We start from the raw sequence: 20,775 nt of genomic DNA on the forward strand, positions 1-20,775 counted from the left end.
AGTACAATTACTGGACGCAACAGTTTTTAGTAATTAAAAAGATTTAATGATATAGGTTTGTTCACACGTTTAATGACAACCTGTACTACATAATATAAAGTATTTGATTATAACAAGACAAAGCAGACCTCGTGACTCTGTAATCTATATTCTTTTTTGTATTTTTTTTATCCGTGTCAGGTAATTACGAAACTATTACACTTTTACTCCATCTAATAAGAGGAACACACCTATGATTCGCGACCGGTCTCATCGAGCTTACTCGTACGGGAACACTCGTCGATTCCCCGCTACTCTGCCATAATATATAAGACACATTATTTCATCGGACAAATAATTTTGTTTTCTCTAGACGCGTGTCGTCCTCGACACTCTTTCGTCACCCTGTATATATACATATGCACAGCACTTACAATCTTACAAAGCACGTACTACCGAAATGTACAATCGAGTGGGCGAAGTTTTCTCACGGATAAATTGCGATTTTATTTAGTCGAAAGTAGGTAATATGTGTACTTCTTACGTATCTTCGTGTGTACATTATGTTCCTGTGTACTTTTGTACGCGTGTGTATACGTGCACGTATACGGTATGCCTAGTTTTCAATCGAGTGCACACCATTTATTCTTCTAGCTTCGGAGAGCGTGCAGAAAATCCCTCATGTACACTCCCGTTCATAAGTCGCCGGACAATTATCCAAATTTTGGATGCAGGCCATTTTTTGAAAATGGTACTCACCAATTTTATCGAACGTAGAGAGGCCGTGTGAATCAAATCTGACCAAAATATCCTGTATTTTCTACATCTGAATGTGGGGCAATTGTTTTCCAATTTCGCTTCTATTGTATTTAGAGCTGTCCATAATCGTCCTACGATTTCTTAACCTCTTTTTTCCAACATGTTTTCGATGTACATATTAGAAATTAGAAGACGATTGCATATGTTAACACATTGCCATTCTTTTCTAATCGCAGAAAAGAACGGTGACTATATAATTGATTAATAAAGCTGTGTTTTTTAATCTTTAACACGATCGCATCAAATTAAAATTAAACAAGCGTCCAGTGATTTATGAACGGGAAGTTATTTACGACATTGGTTCTCTCGTGTTGTACGAAGACCATTTAGCGCAGCGCACGAATATTTCTCCGCAAAATCGGAGACATAATCTGGCGCGTTCACGTCAGACGAAGTTCGTTGCACACGGAATCCATTCAAAACGGTGGCAATAACAAAAGTGAGGTCGATTCGTCGCGGAAAAATAACTCGAAAACGCGGTGCTGGATTGTTCGTGCTCGTCTGACCACTGCGCGCTGTTTCTACTTATTTATTTAGACTCATCCGTCCCTCGTGTCAATTTGACAGTTTTCCCGAAATAAATCATGCTGTTCTGTTATTTCTGGGCAAATTTGCAACTTTGCAACTGCATGTAAAGAAACTTCGTGATCTTCATTTCCTTAATGCGACACATATAACCAAGAAATCTAAGATGTAAATATTAACCCTTACCATTCGAATGGCGACTCAGAGTCACCATTAAAAAAATTGCTATCATTATTCAAAATATTGTTTAGATTATTAAATACATAGGTATCTAATCAATTACTAAACATTCAAGTATTGGAGGAGTTGTTACATGTCAATTTCGTATCCATAAAATTAAATAAATGATGTATCAGATGATTGCATAAGTTCGTGCCCGATTTGAAAATAAAATTCAATGGTTAAATTTTAAAGAATACAGCTTCATTAATCAATTATATAGTCACAATTCCTTTTAAAAAAGAATCGTCTGGGTTAGGTTCTTTTTAGAAAAAAATGGTTAAAATTTAACCATTGAATTTTATTTTCAAATCGGGCACGAACTTGTGCAATGTGAATTATTCTTGGTAGGAAGAAATGTTTAATTTTCGAGATAAAATAGCTCCGACTGCAAAGAGTTAACTCATCAATTCGAACAAAAAAAACATCGAAAAATAACTGTCTATTCAGTTTTCAGTCATTCAGATTCAGATCGTGAAATGAGGGATGGACGAGGGTTAAATAAAAATTCATTTCATCCCCTAATAGGTTTTCACATCTGAAAACAACGTAACGCTATTTTTAGATTTTTCGAATTTTTCACTGTTTTATATTTCACCTAGCCGATTACTCGAATACTCGAAGAGGAGAACACTCTTCTACTTTCTCGACCTACTTCTCGCACACGCAGATCCACCCGGATTTTGTTCGTGCCACGATTCCGTGCACACCCTGTATAACAATTACATACATATATACGTGTGTGGATATTGCTTTTTGTACATCGTATCGTGGTATACACATGTACATGAACTTATGTCCTACGTTACTGTCGGTTCCGTATTAGATCGTCGATCCTTCCGCGATCGGGCCAATCTCGAGCGGCGATTTTCGAGAAATTTCCAGCACACAGGGTGTTTCGTTGAATTCTGTATTTGTTCATTCACTTACTTCGTTGGCAGGCTTTCGCGCGAGAGATGTTGCACGAGATTAGTGTCGCTGTAGAAGTTAAGGGGAAGCGAAGGTCGTCTGAAGGTCGTAGAAACGTTTCTGCGGTCGGTCGTTGTCGTTATTTAGAGATTTTACCTGAAATGCAATCATTATCGAAGTTTTTCATATAATTTCCATGAAAATCACGCGAGATCAAAATGTCGCTTTGCAAATCTATTTCCTCCTACGCTGAATCCCACTGTCAGTGCAAGCTAAAAAGAGAAAATTTCCCTTTAATCCCTTTCATTATTTTAAAGAGCAGGGTCGCGAGAGCAGTTTGTAAATAATTTGAGCAATTTACGTCGACTATCACGTTACGCGTTACTCAGTCGTGTTATTATTTTCGCGATGTAATTGATGAAGACTGGAATTAGAAATTCGAGAACTTGGTTTTGAGGACACGAGGTTGTCAGAAAATTGTCAGTATCGTCGATGCTGATGACACTGTGTAATACCAAAGTTTAACAATATCTGTTGAGTGATTCTTATACACTTTGTCATTTTAAAACAAAGAAACATTTCTGTAAAAACGTATGATTTCGAGAAAAAAAATAGGTGTTACGCGAAAACTAAACATGCGAGCAAGTTCAGGTTTGAGTGAAAAGACAAAAGGGACTTTCCTTTACATATCCATGTAGCGAATTATATTTTTTTGTAGTTTCTAATTGTTGTGAATGCTTGTGAAAGTTTGAGAAAGAGTTGACGCGGCTGCTTTACACGCTCTATTTTCGTATTTATGTGAAAAATCTTTTATCTTGTTGGACTGTGTGATTAGTAGACTGCGGATCTTTATGCAGAATAGAAAATGTTTGCATTGATTGCAAGACACAGGAGACAAATAACAATTTCTTTCTTCTTTTAATTATCTTATTAACGTGAAACTTATACACTGGTGGCCTTGAATCTTTTTAATAGGTCCACTGTTTTAAATTGTACGTAGCCATTTTATGCATTTGTAACACAACACAAGTCAAGATGTTCGAATTATCAATGAAGAAAATCAATTTGGGCTTAGCTTGTGCAGTCTGGAACGCATAAAAATTATATTTTGCATGAAAAGATCCGCAGTCTACCGATGATCGATCACCCTGACTGGATTTTCGGCGAGGGTGGGTCACCGGTGACCACGGCAATCATAATTCTGGAGGAGAAAAAAGAGAGATCCAGACGAGGCCTGTCCGGTGAAAAGGGAAGGAAGACTACGTCTCTGGTTAATCGCTCGCTTCCGGAGAACAGTGTCTGAATTAAAGGCGAAGCGGAAGAGTGTGCTCTCGCGCGATGGAAACGGATCATCCCGTGCATCGATCCTGGTGTCCGGGTACGGCCAGGCCTGTATGCGCGTTCACCCGATAGAATTGCAAATGCCCATTTCGGCGGCGAGCGGAAGAAAAAAAAGGCGTAAATCTCTTAGTCACCATTGTTCCTCGGCGCCGGGATCGATTACGCTCGTAGGTACAGAGACGAGGTGTAACGAAGTCGTAAAATAAATGAGGCGCGACGTAAGTGGACCGGAGGAACAACGATGAAGAACAATCAAGCACAAACAAGAGCACAACGAACGCGCGAACAAATCCAGTTGATGAACCAACACGTTTGCTTTGTGGACCTAGCATCTTGATCAACAGATCTATCAACAACTGTACGATTGTCTTCATGATCATGATTTTTGTAGTAACAGTTTCTAACAACCCCTGTACAATTATCTTCATGATCATGAGTTTTGCAGTAACAGTTAAAACAACTAAAATGAATTTTAAGGAAAGAAACTAACGCATTTACTTTCTGGACCTAGCATCTTGATCAACAGATTTTATCCCTTTCGATTAATTTTTAATACTTGATCAGTGTCCATCAACCCCTGTACGTTTGTCTTCATGATCATGATTTTTGTAGTAACAGTTAAAACAACTAAAATGAATTTTAAGGAAAGAAACTAACGCATTTACTTTCTGGACCTAGCATCTTGATCAACAGATTTTATCCCTTTCGATTAATTCTTAATACTTGATCAGTGTCCATCAACCCCTGTACGATTCTCTTCATGATCACGATTTTTGTAGTAAGAGTCCAAACAACTAAAATGGATTGTAAGGAAATAAACCAACACATTTTATCCCTTTCGACTATTTTTTAATACTTGATCAGTGTCCATCAACCCCTGTACGTTTGTCTTCATGATCGAGAAACTGGAACAACCTCATTAAAGAGAACTGATGTTTTACAATATTTTTGTAGTACGAGTATAAACAACCAAAATAAATTGTAAGGAAGGAAGCCAACACATTTATTTTTGAATACTTGACTAAGATCTATCAAACCCTGTACGAATATCTTCATGATCAAGTAATTGGAACTTCTATAATAAAAAGGAATGATGTTTTAAAACGACACTGTATGATCATTAACCGAGCATCTCTCGTGCATATAAACAGCAATAGCTGCGTCTTTAATCACCGCTATCTAGCAGCCATTTGTGTGCAAATAGTAATTTTGTTGGGTCACGAAAGTAGCGGTGAGAACCGCTGGAACGATTTTCTGTGGGAAAGACGGTTGCAGGGCCGTGAGTAGCGGGTCCAGGACTTCGTTACCCTCGTCTCAGCCCTTCGGCCATGCCTCGAGTGTCCTTGCTATGTGCTCGAAGAGGATCGGGTCCCGGGTGCTTGATGATGGCCCCTCGACAGTCGCTCAGGCCCTGAGGGCCCTAAATTTTCGGGTCTATCATGATCTTGATGGAGCTGAACCGTGAATTGTGAACTACAGGGTGATTCACAAAGCCACGGAGAAACGCGTTTCTTTGGTGTCTGCGAAGAGACCGATATCGATTTTCCTTGTTATTTCATCGATTTTTTACCGCTGTGTCAATTTGACACCGAGGGACAGGTTCAGTTCGTGAAATGGGGTTTATTCGCACAGAGAATTTTTCTTAACTTGTCGACTATTGGTGCTTTTACCTTATAGAAGACCCGCGTGGCTTGAACGTAAGATAATCGAACATTGGTCCGCCGTGGAATATTAGAAAATTGAAAATTAAACATTTCTTTCAAGAAATTCTAGATTATTTCCATTCACTATGATTTTTTAAGTTTTATGGATATGAAATTTGTATAGTAGCTCACACAATACGTAAAAGCTCATAAAATAGCTACATGGGCAGCTGTACGTTTCCGAATAATGCAAATTGCGCCTCGAAAACGTAAAAATAGGGCTTTTGAGGGTGATCACCCCCAAATTTCCTATTTTTACGTTTACGTGGCGTAATTTCCGTAGCTTTATGCTTCCGAATAATGCAAGTTATGCTTCGTAAACGTAAAAAGCGCTTTTGACTACTGAAAAACCCCATCTTTGCGTGATCGAGAAATGAGAAATGAGTCTACCCCTTAATAAAAAATCTAAATGGTAACATTATTATTAGTTTTATGAAAACAGCTGCCGAATAATGCAAGTTACGCCTCGAAAACGTAAAAATAGGGCTTCTGAGAGTGATTGCCCCCAAATTTCCTATTTTTACGTTTACGAGGCGTAATTTCCGTAGCTTTATGCTTCCGAATAATGGGAATTATTAGTAAAAATAGCCAATTCGCGGCGACTGCGGCCGATTGATCTTTTATTTAGCGCTTTTGTCTACTACAAAGCTTTGCATTATTGAGAAATGAGAACGCATGTCTCGCACCCTTGCAATCCTGGAAAATCGAGTCCTCTTAAAATCGGGATTCGCGGATCGAACGTGAAATAGGGACCTCCGGTTTGGGTCCATCGGCGAGTGAATCAGCCTGTAGCCAGGCGCAGTGCGCAGCCCTCGAGCGCGTTAATTTCGCCGGGCGAATTGATTTCGGTGCTGGCGAACGTCGCCCGTCGCCCGTCCGTCCGTTGCTGCGTTAACTCTGCCCAGTTAGATCGAAGTTGCGAACCGCCACGAGGGAGAGAGCCCCGGGTTCGGAGTGAGGAACGAGTGCCAGAGTGAGGGAGAGAGGGAGGTAGGAACGGTGGGAAACGGGCTGGATATACGTGACTTAAAGGGAACGTGTCAGAGAAACGAAAGAGAGACGCGGCGACGGCGGCTGCTATAGCTGGCGAGGTCGCGAACGAAACGAAACGAAACGGAGAACCAGACGAGAGAAAAAAGGAGATCGCGTCGACGGGGACAGAATGCAACAAGAACACCGCGCGATATCCCATGGGCGGACGGGGGAGAGAGGGAAAAAAGACGAAAGGTGGCACACACACGTACACAGACAATAGCGGACGGGGTAGGTTTTTCGCGGGGTGAAAACATGGAAACAGAAAAAGACGCGACGATGGGAAGAGCCACCGTCACCACAGGGGTGGTGGAAAAATCCTGGAATCTAGAAATAAAGAGAAGGGTAGTAACGAAGGATAGGGACAGACGCGAAGGGTAGAAATGAAAATATAGATGGATAGAGACGGGAGGATTTACGTGGAGAGGAGAGAAGAACGTAGAGGGATAGAGAAAACGGGGAGGAAGAGGGTTTACGTTCTAAAGCCCGCGCGACCCACCCTCTATAAATTCTAGCAGCCGGAGGGGTTTTCGTTAAAGGGGAACCGTCGGTGCGACAGTGTATCTGTCGAGCAGTTCAAGGGGATGGGCGGTTACGGGTGTAGCATAAGCGACGGATATGATCATATCCCGGGTTTAAAGGCACCTCGAATTCTATCGCATCGAGCAGACCCCTCACGAACGGATTAACCCCCCCCCCACTCGAGCATACCACTCTCCCTCGTCCTTTGTACGCGATTTCTCCTCGTTCCCTTTTATTTTTGCCCTTTTCCACTGTTCCTCTCGCGACCCTCGACGCCGCGCGAATCGCGCCAAGCAGAGAGGAGAGAGGAGAGAGAACGCGAGGGTGTCGAGAGAGCACCGGCCGATCCCCTCTGGTCGTCGATTCGAATAGCATCGCAGTCGCAAATTAGAGGCTAACTCCCTTTGGCCGAGGCACGCCACGCTAACGGGATTCTGCGACGCGATCGAGGGGCCCCGTTACCACGGCAGCCAACCGAAACCCGATCGATCCCCGGCTGCCAACGATCGATGATGCGTGCGGTACCAGCCAACTTCCGGAACTGGTCGATGGAAACGCGAATCCGTCGCTCCTCCGAACCTCTATGTATATGTATGCTCGAGTGCGGTAATGCCTTCCAGGCCAAACCCTGGATCTTACCACTTACAGAGCGTCTGTCTGCTCCCCCGAGTACCACACGGTCGCATCCCTGCTCACTCTGTTCACCGACACCCGCAAACGCCAGTGGAGGCCAACCATTTTTCTCGGGAATTCGCAAATATCCTCGCCAACGTTTTGTTGCAGATTTGATTTTAGTTTATCTTATACGAGGGGTTAACTATTTGGTGGGAACTATTCTTGTGAGGAACCCTTCACTGCCTAAGTGTGTCACTCGGTGATCATCATTAGACCGCGGTTGAGAAAGTGGAATGAAAGAAAATCTTGTTTTTAATGGGAACACCATCTTAGTTCATCACTCTTAATTCTGGGTCCAGATGAATTCAAGTCCTGTCGTTCGAGGGTCAACTATAAAGTACAATTTTTATTGCAATCCTGATGAACATATTTCAAGGGCAGCGTGATCGGAGCTGTGTCTCCTTTCGTCAATATTTACCTAATTTATTTTACAATTTGACTAGACCACTTTCAATTTTTATTGCAATCCTGATGAACATATTTCAAACATACCTATTTCAAGGATTAACTGTAAAGTGCAATTTTTATTGCAATCCAGATGAATATATTTCAAACATATTTCAAGGGCAGCGTGATCAGAGCTGTTGTCCCCTTTCGACAATATTTACCTCGTTCTTTTTAAATTTTGACTAGACCACTTTCAATTTTTATTTTAATCCTGATGAACATATTTCAAAAATATTTGAAGGGTTAATTATAATGTGAAATTTTTATTGCAATCCTGATGAATATATTTCAAGGGGAACGCGATCACAAAGCTGGGTCCCCTTCCGTCAGTATTTACCTCACTTTTTAAAAATTTTGACTTATACCACTTTGATAATTATGGACCCATATCATTTTATTGCAATCCTGAAGGAATACATAGAGATCAAGAGACTCTGAGGAACAGGTATGTACTCCGCAGTGGCAAGTTTCAGAGAGTTTGACCTGGAAAGCGTTATGGCACTTAACCGTACACCTACACCTCTTTTTGGAAATGTTCTCTGAGACCGTGGATGAAAGTGATCGCAATACCATTCTTGAATATTATGTAACAACTGTACATTAATGATGTACGTCGATCAAGATACAATCCAGAATTGGTATTTTGCGATCGCTCTAGGTACGCGTCTCGTTTTATAGCGATGGAGAGTCGTGATGAGGCTCGGTCCCGACGCTTCCTCGCTAAAAGCACCAACGGGGAGAACTTATCGAGCACACCACACAACGACACGCGAGAGTGTACGTCCGTATACGTATACACGTTGTATACAGGTTTGTGTAGCGTCGGCTAAACACACAGAAAAGGAATCGCGCTCAATTGCGTCCCTGCGTGACGCGTGTTCCGTGTATCGACCGGGTTTCGCGCAATTTACAACTAGAGAGAATTTGATCCCGACGTGCTCGTGAATTCCTGTCGATACACTCGAGATACCACGTCGAGTCGCATCAAATTTTTAATCGAAATCCTCGGAGAAAGCACTTACTTCTCTTCGACGTTAATCGCAATTATTCTCGAATACTCTTTGCAACTCCCCGACGATTTTAGACACGGAGATCTCGACGAAACGGAAATTTTGAACGTGGTCGCCTCGAAATCGTTCGACGATGCTCGGCGTGATTATTCCGGCGACGCTGCGGATCTGCGAAAGTCAACGAATTAAAATTCGAGAAGCCGGGAATCCCCGTAAATAAGCTATTTGGTCGTTCGAAGAGTAATTTCGTTTTTCGTATCGCGATGGCATTGCTTCTATTTGTTATTACCAGATTGTGGATTTTTATACAAGATAAAAATGTTCTGCACGGATTGTGGCAAGCAGGAGTAAGGTAAAAATTAATTTCATCCCTTAATGATTTCGTTGCATTTTAAAACCAACATTACAATTTATTCTGTAATTCAATTCACAAAGCATTCTGACATTTTTCTAATCTTCAGTAAAAGATTAGTAAAGAATTTTTTTAGTAAAAAATTAATAAAAAGATTTAGTAAAGAATTAGATAAAGCAGTAGCTTTATATTTCACCCAGTCAATTTCTTCATGAATGCATAAAAATGCATTTTAGACGCTGTCTAGTTATTTGGCTGCTCTTTACTTTACCGGACTCAAAATTCGTGCCTTTCTCCTATAAATTATGATGTATTTGGTATGCAATCCAGCAGATTTGTACAAGGGGCGGCTGCAGATCGAAGTTTCGATCCTGTAGGATCAATGGTTCAGGAGTGCCTAAAGTTGAAAGTGCTTGCTTAAAGTTAAGCAATCTGCAGCGTTTTTGACAGGTAAGGGCGTCGCCATATTGGTTTGCAGTGACGATCGCGAGCCGCTTACCGAGCAAAATAATTACTTGATTGGTGATTAGGTCGGGGGGCGGCAAAAATCAAAAACTTGCCTGTCAAAAACACTGCAGATTGCTCAACTTTAAGCTAGCATAACTTCTGAATCATTGATCCTACAGGATCGAAACTTTGATTTGCAGCCGCCCCGGGTGCAACTCTGCTGGATTACATACGAAGTAATTTATAGGAGAAAGGCACAAATTTAGAGTCCGGTAAAGTAAAGTTTACCCAGTTACTTTCTAGACAAATCATAGAACAAAATGTCAGAAAACCTATTCCAAATGGTGAAAAATTGTCTTCCAGTTTCGAGAAAACGAAATGACTATGCGAACGACCTAACATTTTCACTAACTCCCCCTCTCCCCGGTTAGGCCCTCCTGCGTTCGATTTCCTCGCAAGAAATCCTGTTCCTGAGTCGAGCGATCGTGATCGTGAACTGAAAAGAAAATGATTGGTGGCGTAACGTGAAAAGAAAAATCGTGTAATTAGAGAATAATAATGATCGATAATATTTCATTAATAATAATCATAATAATAATAATAATCGTGATAATATTAATAGCGATAAAAATAATAATAATAATAAGGATCATGATAATAATCGCAGCGGTTGTAATAGTAGTAGTTAGCTGTACTGTCGGTATTAATAATATATATAATGTTTAGCATCGTTATCTTCGCGTCTGTACAATAGTATTGTTTCTTTCCTCTGCTACCACGAAGACGACGATATCGAATGATTTCTCCTCATTGTTCGTGATCGTCGTCTCCACGCTTGCGAAAATCAGCGATTACAAGGCTAGCTATCGGATAAACTTAATGAACCAATATCGTCGTACGTTAATAATTAACATAATAATAATGGTAATGATACAATAATAATAATAATAACAACAATAACTAACGAACAAAATTAAATATCGTAAATACACAACTAAAAAACATTAGACCGAGCGTGGTATAAAAAAACGTCTAACGCAATCTCTGGCATACGCTTCGCGGAGAGAAACATTTGTGGTATCAGCAGCAACGTCGACACTCTGATCGTTTGCTATCGAGTAGAAAATTCTCGTTGAAATCGTCGAGAGCACACGACGCGTCTACGGATCCCGGCTAACTATAATATTTCACTAACAGCGAAGCGGTTTTTCTTCAACGACGGGGGCAGGATAAAAATACAAAGGACGAGAAACGAATCTCGACGGAAAATAACGACACACGATCCTTCCTATCCGACGACGCAGGATAACTCGATCCTGGGAAACGTTTTTAAAGAACATTAATCGTCCCTCGAATCCATCGAGCTCCACCTTTCGATTCCTCGGATAGGGAGGCTCTGGGGTGAGCTTGAATCGTTCAAGATAAAGGATACCTCCCTCCAGGACAACGGGTAATTAATTAACTTTACTCGTAACTCCTTTTCCACGAGTTATCGTGCTCGTCGGATACGTTCTTTCGTTCTCTCGCTCGCTCTTTATTTTCTCCCTTGCGTTCCAATTTCCGCGTGAATCTTCCCCGATCCTTTCCCAATATGGCCGACCGTTTCTCGAAACTTTATCTCCGCCAGTCGGATAACGGTGCACACGCCTCTCGAGATTGGTTCCGACGACAACGGCGGAAAAGAAAAGGCGGTCGGGCGAGCGCGCTCTTGCTCGACAAAGAAAGCACCGGCTCCTCGCCGGAGAAAATACTGTTACCGTTTTCTCTTTCGCGCGTAAGCGAACGAACGTTACGTAAACTAATGGCGTCGTGCTTGTACTATGCTCGTAATCGAGCGATTCCTCGCGAGCCATTCCCGATCCGGTCACTCGCGGAAACAATCCAGGAGTTTCATTAAATCGAGAAACCGGATCGAAAAATATCACGCGCTGCGAATCGACTGCGTTTGATTTATTGCTGCAGACTTGGGGAACCATATACTCGCCCATGATGTCCAGACGAGACCCGGGTCAAATTGGCGATCGACAATCATCAACCAGATCGGTCTCTCTCTCTCGCTCGAGGAACGACGCTTGCTTCGGTTTGATTCGCGAGAACCTGAAGATCTGCTCGTCAAACTGTTACGCCTATCAGCTGTTAACGAGCGATTAGCACTGGCCTACGACCAACATGGACGACGTTTATGCTCCAAGGCCAACATGGCCGCCAATTGATCCTTCAGCGTGAACAGAGTCGGGATTTAACGACTCCTGTCACGATCATGAGTTTTTTGAGAAAACGTGGCGGGCATTATCTGCACTATGGCGCGATGTACAGGTAGACATTGCTGTTTGTACATCTATTAGTAAAGGAGGAGACTTTGAAGAAGTCAATAGCTGTGAAATTAATGAAACAGTACGTTGCAAAGGGCAAAACTGCAAATAAAGGTCGAATGAAAATTCTGCAAAATTAATAATCAACCAGAGCACACCAAGTGGTGGGTATTATCTATTAGTAAAGGAGGGGGCTTCGAAGAAGTCAACAGCTGTGAAATTAATGAAAGAGTACGTTGCAAACGGCAAAACTGCAAATAAAGGTCGAATGAAAATTCTGCAAAATTAATAATCAACCAGAACACTCAAGGTGGCGAGCATTATCTGCACTATGGTGACGTAGACATTGCTATTTGTGCATCCTACCACTAGAAATGTGGAAGAAAAGGCATTGAAGAAACCAATACTTGTAAAATTACTGAAACAGCACATTGCAAATTGTAAAACTCCGAATAAAAATGATCTCCGGGTATGCAACAGGAGGTATCCTGGCATTGGCGTCGGGCTACGCTACCTTCAACACGTACAATGAGGAAAATCCCACACAACTAGAAGCCCGATGTCGAACGGGCTAGACAGGTTAGAGCGGGACTGCTACCTGAGAAAGGGTTTTGAGCAGTGGAAACGAGCGGCAGCCCAGACAGATAGGATTACGTTCCCCAGAGTTGACCCCAATCAAGGAATTTCTCTAGCCTAATACAGTTCAAGAGGATAAGGTTACTGCTAGCACACGAAGTTATTGAAAGAAGGTACTCCCACAATTTCAAGGTCGTGCGAGCTGGGAGCAGAGCTCAAATTTTGTGTGAATGAATACAACACACCTCGCAACTCACAGAGATTGCAAATTTCCCTAAACTAACCCTCTGCGGACGGCGATTTTGGAGACAGTCTCCAGTGCTGTGAAGAAATAAAACTGTATACTGATCTCTTGTTGCTGCAATAATCGAGTTATTTATTTGCAATTTTCAGGATTGAATACATGGACCTAACATGTGGAATCGTGGCCAGCAGAATCGGTAATCTTTGATAGAAATTATAAATTAATTCGATAGCCGACGAAAGAAAACGATTTCTCTGGCAATGATGCGAGAAACTGAAACTTCAGATAATTTTTAGTCGGCGGATGAACTATCCTCGTCCATGTTGGCCGTGGATGCTTTTACGAGATGAATACTTCAGAGCGACAGCCTTCGATATGCATAAATCAGTTTAACGCGCAGCTGGCATCCGCGGCAGCCACGTTAACGCGCAAGTTCAATATTATAGTTGTAGGGCCAACTAACTTCTCTACCCTAAGTGATCGAAAATCAAACGTGTTTTTTCGCGTCTCTCGGTCGATTAGCTCGATTGTGTCCGTGTGTCTCCGTATGTGTGCGTGTGTTTCCCTCTCCGCGCGTGTGTGTCTGTACGTGCTCTCTGCACATCTCTGTACGTGTCTCTCTCTCTCTCTCTGTGTACATATGCGGCGGCTGCGCGTGTACACCGTGTATACACAAACGGATACAATGTTTCGTCGTTCTCTATGTACAAATAATATGTATATATGTATACCGGCTTATCGGTTACGTCTAAAAGCAACTCGCGCGAACTCATACACATCGGAACAATTACTTTTGGTACTGTTTCGGAGATCGGTTCCCGGAACGTGCGCGATAACGTCGGACGACCACGCAGCGTTTTAGTGAAACTGAAACGTCGTTCGTCCCGGTTTCAGTTCCGTGTGCGCGTGCGTGTTATGCCAGTGACAAATCGGGACGTTCCAAGAACCGATCGCGGTTTTTGTTTTCTGCTGCGACTGGTACACTAGGCTTCGGGGTGTGCTTAGGGTACACGTCACGGGTTGATTATGCTATCTTAGTCTAAGCGTATCAAGGGACGGAGCGTTGGACGGGCCAAGGTCACCGGAGCCGAAAGTCTACGTCCTCGATGTGTCCTGCGTCTTTCACGGCTTCGAAGCTTCCGGTTGCGTCGAGGTCGACTTATATTTGACGATTGCATAAGTTCATGAGTACAAAAAAAGAAATTATATAGTCACCGTTCTTTCTTAATCGAAGAAAAGCATAGTGAGTATATATAATTGATCAATGAAGCTGTATTCTTCAGGATTCAACCACTGAATTTTATTTTCATGTCGGACACGATCAGACAAATATTCTTCACCACATGTACCGACATTTCTAGTCAAATGCAGTGAGGGATATCTGTCTGGTCGGACACGTTCCGTTTCTGTGCGGATATAAATCGACCTTTATGCGTCTCCTCGTCGAGCGTCATCATAGATTCCCCAGCAATGACAATGCTCGGCACTGCGCAATATTATGAAATGATTCGTCGCTAGTTGTCCCCGGTGTTTTCCAATCGCTGTACACTTCCGACCATAAATCACCGGACACTTACTTGTCTTCAACGAAATGATTAGAATACAAGCTTCCAGCTTGACTTTATTGGTTTGTTTTGATCACATGCGGCTGTTGTACAATAATATCGCACCCACGCAAGAAAAGTGACACAACTCAAGAAATGGCAATTTTAAGGTTATGTCATTGAGAAATGTGTATGAAGTGTCCCAATATGCACGAAAAGCGTCACATCTCTATCTCGCAATTTATCCACCTGTGGGAAACTTAAAAACAGCTTTTAAACTATTTCAATATAAATGTTATAGTATTCTTGAAGTTGATTTTTCTCAAATGCTGCATTTTTGAGTTGTGTCACTTTTCTTGCGGAGGTGCGATATTTTAACGCAAAATTAGTGGGATGATGAAATCAGAGAACAATTTTCCCAGCTGAATTTTAAAAATACAAGAGTGATAATTAAAATCTAGAAAATATAGAATGTCTGTGTCAGATTTGACGGAAGTGTACAATTGAGATCACCGGGGATCTCCGACAGAATCATCGCATCGTCCGACACCGTGAACCGTCATACGTTATCACAGGCTAACATTTGGTATCATACAGCGTCGCACCCTGGTATACTCTATCATACGTTGTCCAATTTTTTCACGTACAGTTTCATACACTATCACACAGTGTCGCACGGTGTCGAACGCGATACCGAGAAGCGCCGCGGTCATTGCTAAGGCTAGGTGTCTCGAACATCCGCAAACCTCGATCAACGCCGAACACGTTAGAGACCCGAAAATCAGGTCGACGCATTTACGAAATATTTTTGATCGGTGACTCGCTGCGTCGGTGTCCGGCACGTCATCCGGGACAACGGAGTCCCTTCGTTCTGGGTGTGAAGAATTGAATGACCCTTGCGTAGCCAACCAAAATTTATATAGATTGTTTAAAACCTTTTGTATTTAACATATTTGCACAAATTCTCATTTTAACGAGTCACACTCGTCACGAAAATTCTGAACAATGTCTAACAAATATGAATGTTACGCCTCTCTTTTTAAACGAATAAATGTAGCCATAAGAAAAACATAATTTTTCTTTTCTCTTCTACGACAGTTTTGACATTTTAATCACCGTAACTGTGAATAAAATGATAATCCAAAGGGTTAAGACTGTAAATTAATGTATTAGCGAAGGAAGAATGGACATTTCGAGATATTGTCTGAGGAACATTAACAAATTGTTGAAAGAAATTCAGTTGTACCCGGTTGCCTACACAAGGTATGAGGAAAAATCGTTCCGGAGGAACACGGGTCCACAGACACCGACGCACTAGGTTGACCTCTTCGGCATCAGAGTTCCTACCGATCGAACGCTCGTCCCTTTCGACGTACCTCTGGTTTCTCTCTTCCTCTCACGCACACGCACGCAGACTTATGCTAGTAGAAAATGAGCCTTCTCCTTCTTCCTTTTCTTCTTCTTCTTCTTCTTCTTCCTCCTCCTCCTCTTCTCCTCCTCGACCCGGGTCGAAATGCGACAAAAAGGGCGAGCGTGCGAGACGCGTGGACACGATGGGAAAACTTGTGATATGTGTTCTCTTACGCATCTAGGAAAAACCAACACACTTCTCTCTGGCGTTCTGCAACCCCCTAACCCCCTCGCAAACACACGCACACGTACACGATTTTCTCTTTTTTTCACTTTCTCTCTCTTTATCTTTCTATCTTCGTCTTTTTCCCATTTTTTTTTTATATTCTTTTCGGGTCATCCGGCGCCGTCTGCTGCGTTCGCGATTTCCGTTATTCAAAATATTGTCTAATCGATTACTAAACATTCAAGTATTGTACGAGTTATCGTATCAATTTCGTACCCGTGAAAGTCCAAAAATTATAGAGAATGGAATAATGGAATAGCTCCGAGTGCAACCATTGTTCTCAATGAAACTGATCGTCGCGAACGCAGCTTCAGGCTCAGTGCCACGCTACTCAGAAGTACTTTGTTTACGTATATGCGGTTGCACGGACGAGTTTCGCTTACCAGTTGGGACCGCTGTTCACCGCGCCAACTCTCTCCGTTCCGAGATCCTCCAAGCTAGGTGGTAACAACAGTGATCTGGCGCAAACATTACCCCGAGGGATCAGAAAGAAAATCATCAGACCGACCAGTCTCTGTAAATCAACACGCTCACGGTCCCTCGGCCATCGGAAGCTTTTCGTTCGCCGGTATTCTAATCCTTCGACCTATTTGATAATGCAGCAAATGTTTCTAATAATGGTATGAGAACTGTTAATGGCGCCTCCGAGTTGCAAAGGGTTAAGAATCATTTAGAAACTCTCACGTATAAGACAGTGAACGTGTTGCTCGGCGATGTTAAGCATTAATAATATTTTAAGAACTTGGAGTATCTCTCCTCGAAGGAGGGTATAGTTCGAGTACCAGTTCGAAAAACGAGCAAACGAGATCTCGGAAAGATTAAGAATAAATTCATGTTTCAAGGTTTGCTTGAACGTAGAGCTTGCAACGAGTTGTAGTAGCAAGCTTCTTTTTCAAAATTCGTCGTATAGTTATTTGCTGTGTTTCGGAGCTGGTATCTTCGGTGGTACGTCGCGCGAGTCGAACACGGTGAAAGCGCGTAATTTTCGAGCTACGTGCCACACGTGGATTTGTCCCCGTCCTCCAGGTAGTACTGGTGACGTTCTCCACGCACGCGACGGTCAATTCCGAGACACCCCTAACGATTTAACCGCCCGAATACTCGGAAGGAATCGGGGAAACTTGTTCTAGTCGTTGCAGAAATCTGTGTTACGCGTTTAATGTTCTTACGCTATGACCGTAATCGATAAACTGCGGATTCGATGAAAAATGAGCACGTACAATTTAAAGCAGCGGACGAATTAAGAAGATTTAAGGACACCGGTGTATTAATTTCAGCTTGAGACGCGCTGAGATTTTGGGAATACTTGTTGGAAAGCTAGCAATTTAGCAAAGTTGACGATTCCTTCGAGCATCGAAGCGGCAGTTCCGCGGTGCGACTGTACGCGAATCTTCTCCTCGGCATTTTTTTCGCTCGAACTCTCCGTTTCCCGGTACTCGGTCGATACAGTAAAGGCACGCAATAAGAAATGGAAGGATAGATATACATCAAGGAGATACAAACATGACCGGACGCGTGTCACGCTCATTTCCTTTTCCGGATTACCAGATCGCCCATACTGTACGAGGGACCACGTGATTCTTCAATCCGAAACCAAGAGAAAAACACAACCGCGAAGAAAAATCTCTCTCTCTCTCTTCCTCTTCCCTTCTCTCTCTACAACTAGAAAACGAACCGAACAACGGATACGCGAACGAAAAACGGAGAACAAAGGAAATACAGAAAGCTTCAACAAAGAACAACGTCAATTTTCTTCGAAACAATTTAATACTAGCAAAAACGAATTCGCACTACCAAGGAAGAACTATCTAATCGTCGAGGTTTCTCTCGACAGGATCATTGATTAATCGCGATCGAGTGATCTCGGACACCATAAACTCTGGCAACGGGACTCTCTCTCTCTCTCTCTCTCTCCTTTTAAACACGTAACTCATCACTTATCCTTAAACGTTAATCGTTAAATTTAATTAGTGAAAATCCTCGAATCTCGGTCGAACTCGTCTTCTCTGTCCGTCGGTTTTCCTTTCTCCCACAACTTTCTTCCATCACTTTCTCTCTCTCTCTCTCGCACTGTCTCTCGATTTTTTTGGTTTTCTTAGCGTACGTACGTTTATTGTTTATGAGATGTGTGTATAAAAAAATATGAATCGTTTCATTTCATCTATCAGAGGTAGATACGCAGGAAACAGAAGCAGTATTCTTATCTTTCTTTCGCCTTCTTTTCTTTCTTTCATCTCTTTATTTTTGTTCATTATTATCGTCGACAGGTGCACGTTCTGCAGCCAGCTCGAATTGAAGTTCGGTCTCGCGCCACGGTCCATTCTGGACGGTGCCATTTTTCTTCCTACTGACTCCTAGGCGAAGTTTATCATGTTATCGCTTGATTATTGTTGGAAGGTGTCGGCCGACTTCTTTGGGACTGTCAACCTGACCGTACTCAAGTTGTAAAATACTAGAAAGACTGAAAGATCGGCCAAAATCGGCTGCAACGTGTACCGAAATTGAAATCGTGCTGGCCACGTGGCGTGCACACGTGTCGACATTGTTATTCAGTTTTGTATCTTCTTTACGTAGCCATTTTGTTTTGCGTAGCGACAACTATTGCCGAAGAGCCTTCTCCTTCTTTTCGGTAAATCTATTATCTTTCGCGTTCTTTCTCTCTCTCTCTCTCGCTCTCTCTCTCACAACTGTCGTCACTCTTTCACCGGAAGTCTACGGTCTCTACGGGTACCTGTGTGAGTGTACGTTTGTATGTATATATGTGTGTGTGTAATCGAATCCTTAAGTAACGCTCGTCGTCAAACCCCACTCAGGTTCGTACCCGAAAAAGAAACGATTAGAAGCGCAGTAGAAACCGGTGGATCGCCGCGAGAAGAAACGAAGAGAACGTGTCTCTCTTCGTCGAGGGACGAGACAAAACGAAACCGAACGAAACGAAACGAAATTAAAACGTACAAGAACATAGAACGGGAACAAGCGTACACATTCGTTTCGTTTCAAAAGTATTTGCGCAAGCCCCCCGCCGTTCGGTACTCGATTCCGTTCGCGACGATGCGGCGGGTTACTCTGTACAAATCGCAAAAGAAGTAAACGATAAAAAGAAAACGGAAATATACCCGACTACATTTGGTTAAGTGCTCCCCCCCCCCATCCCTCCCGCCCAACCCCCTCGAGGAAACAAAAACAAAAGAAATAAAACGGATACACCTACGATCGATTGTATGCGCACACGTAATTACGTATAGGAGGAGTGTTTTATGCAAAGTTAATATGTACAATTGGTAAGACTGAAAGACAACTATACAATAATATTAATCATTTATAATAATAATCATACGAATAATAATAATCCTAATAAAAACATGGAACGTTATTGGAAAGTGGCAATAGTCTCGCGCGCGAACACACACACACACGAGCCCTAATTCATTCTGTACACTATCCGAGAGTATAGTTATAAACACAAAAAAAAAAGAAAAGAGAAAACCGGCAAACGAGCGTCAGATTACGTCAGTACACGAGGAAACGAAAACTCGTAGGGGTAGGGGGAGGAAAAGAAAGATGGAGAAACGGGTGACGAAGCTCGGAACGAAAGCTTGACGAGAAGCAACCGGAAAGTCACGAACTATTTTTTTTTTTTCAACTAAATATCGGTGTGTTTGATTCGTCATTTTTCTCGAATAATCATTTCTCTCGTTCGCTTCCCGTTCTTCCGTCCGCACACCTCGATCTTCACCCGTGGAAAACACAATGGAATAGACGCAGCGACGTTGTTCGCTTTACACGAACCTTTTCGTTCTCGTTCGCATGCTGTAATTAAAATCGTGTACCTTCGTCGTAATGGGTCCTTTTCTCGGCACCGACACATACATCTCGTACCCTGAATTTACTTTCTCTTAATATTTCTTTTCACCTTGCTCCCCTTTCTTTCACACTCTACTCGCTTCCGCTCTCACTCACTCATAACTGCTCTTTCTTTCTGTGTCCCAATGCGCCTTTGTCACCGAAATTCCTCACCGGAAGTCGCGGTCCGTTCTATGGACGAGAACGAGGCAGGATGATGATCATCGCGTGACGACGACCGGGTCCCTCTCTCTTTTTTCACTCTCTCTCTCTCTCTTTATCTCCCTCTCTTTCACTCATTCTTTCTCGATTTTACTTCTACGCGACGGGGCCAGCACGGCTACGAGAAAAGGCGCGCAAATGCGTATCAACAGAAATTTGCACAAACCAGCAACGTGACGGCTGGATGCTCTGTGCGAAGTAGCGTCCCTGAGACCCGCGACAGTTGGCGCTAGTGCACTTGAGCAGGCTGGCGTCAGTCGCTACCGGTCCCACTATTGCCGAAATACTCGCCGGCGTCGCCACGACATATTGGACAGGTTCGGTTCGACTGTAACAAACAAATTAGAAACACTCGGTTAGTCTTCATCGGTAACAAGGGGCTGCGTATTGCATTGAATTGCCTCGATACAGTCTTCAA

At 42.7% G+C, this 20,775-nt stretch overlaps 1 protein-coding gene across 10 annotated transcripts in view; it reads right to left on the minus strand.

The window, feature by feature from the left end:
- Positions 1–23: 23 nt before the first annotated feature.
- Mura (ring finger protein murashka) overlaps positions 24–20,775 on the minus strand; it is a 72,304-nt gene continuing 51,552 nt past the window's right edge. For 8 of the 10 annotated variants that reach the window (XM_076439544.1, XM_076439537.1, XM_076439543.1 and 5 more), the window contains one exon: positions 24–20,685. In XM_076439544.1, coding sequence (XP_076295659.1) covers positions 20,611–20,685 — 75 coding nt within the window. In that variant the 3' untranslated portion in view covers positions 24–20,610. The remainder of the gene's footprint in view (positions 20,686–20,775) is intronic. The other 2 variants (XR_013010565.1, XR_013010564.1) reach the window with 2 other exon arrangements.

Source organism: Lasioglossum baleicum, chromosome 15 (assembly GCF_051020765.1).
Source record: "Lasioglossum baleicum chromosome 15, iyLasBale1, whole genome shotgun sequence".
NCBI classification, from domain to species: Eukaryota; Metazoa; Arthropoda; class Insecta; order Hymenoptera; family Halictidae; genus Lasioglossum; species Lasioglossum baleicum.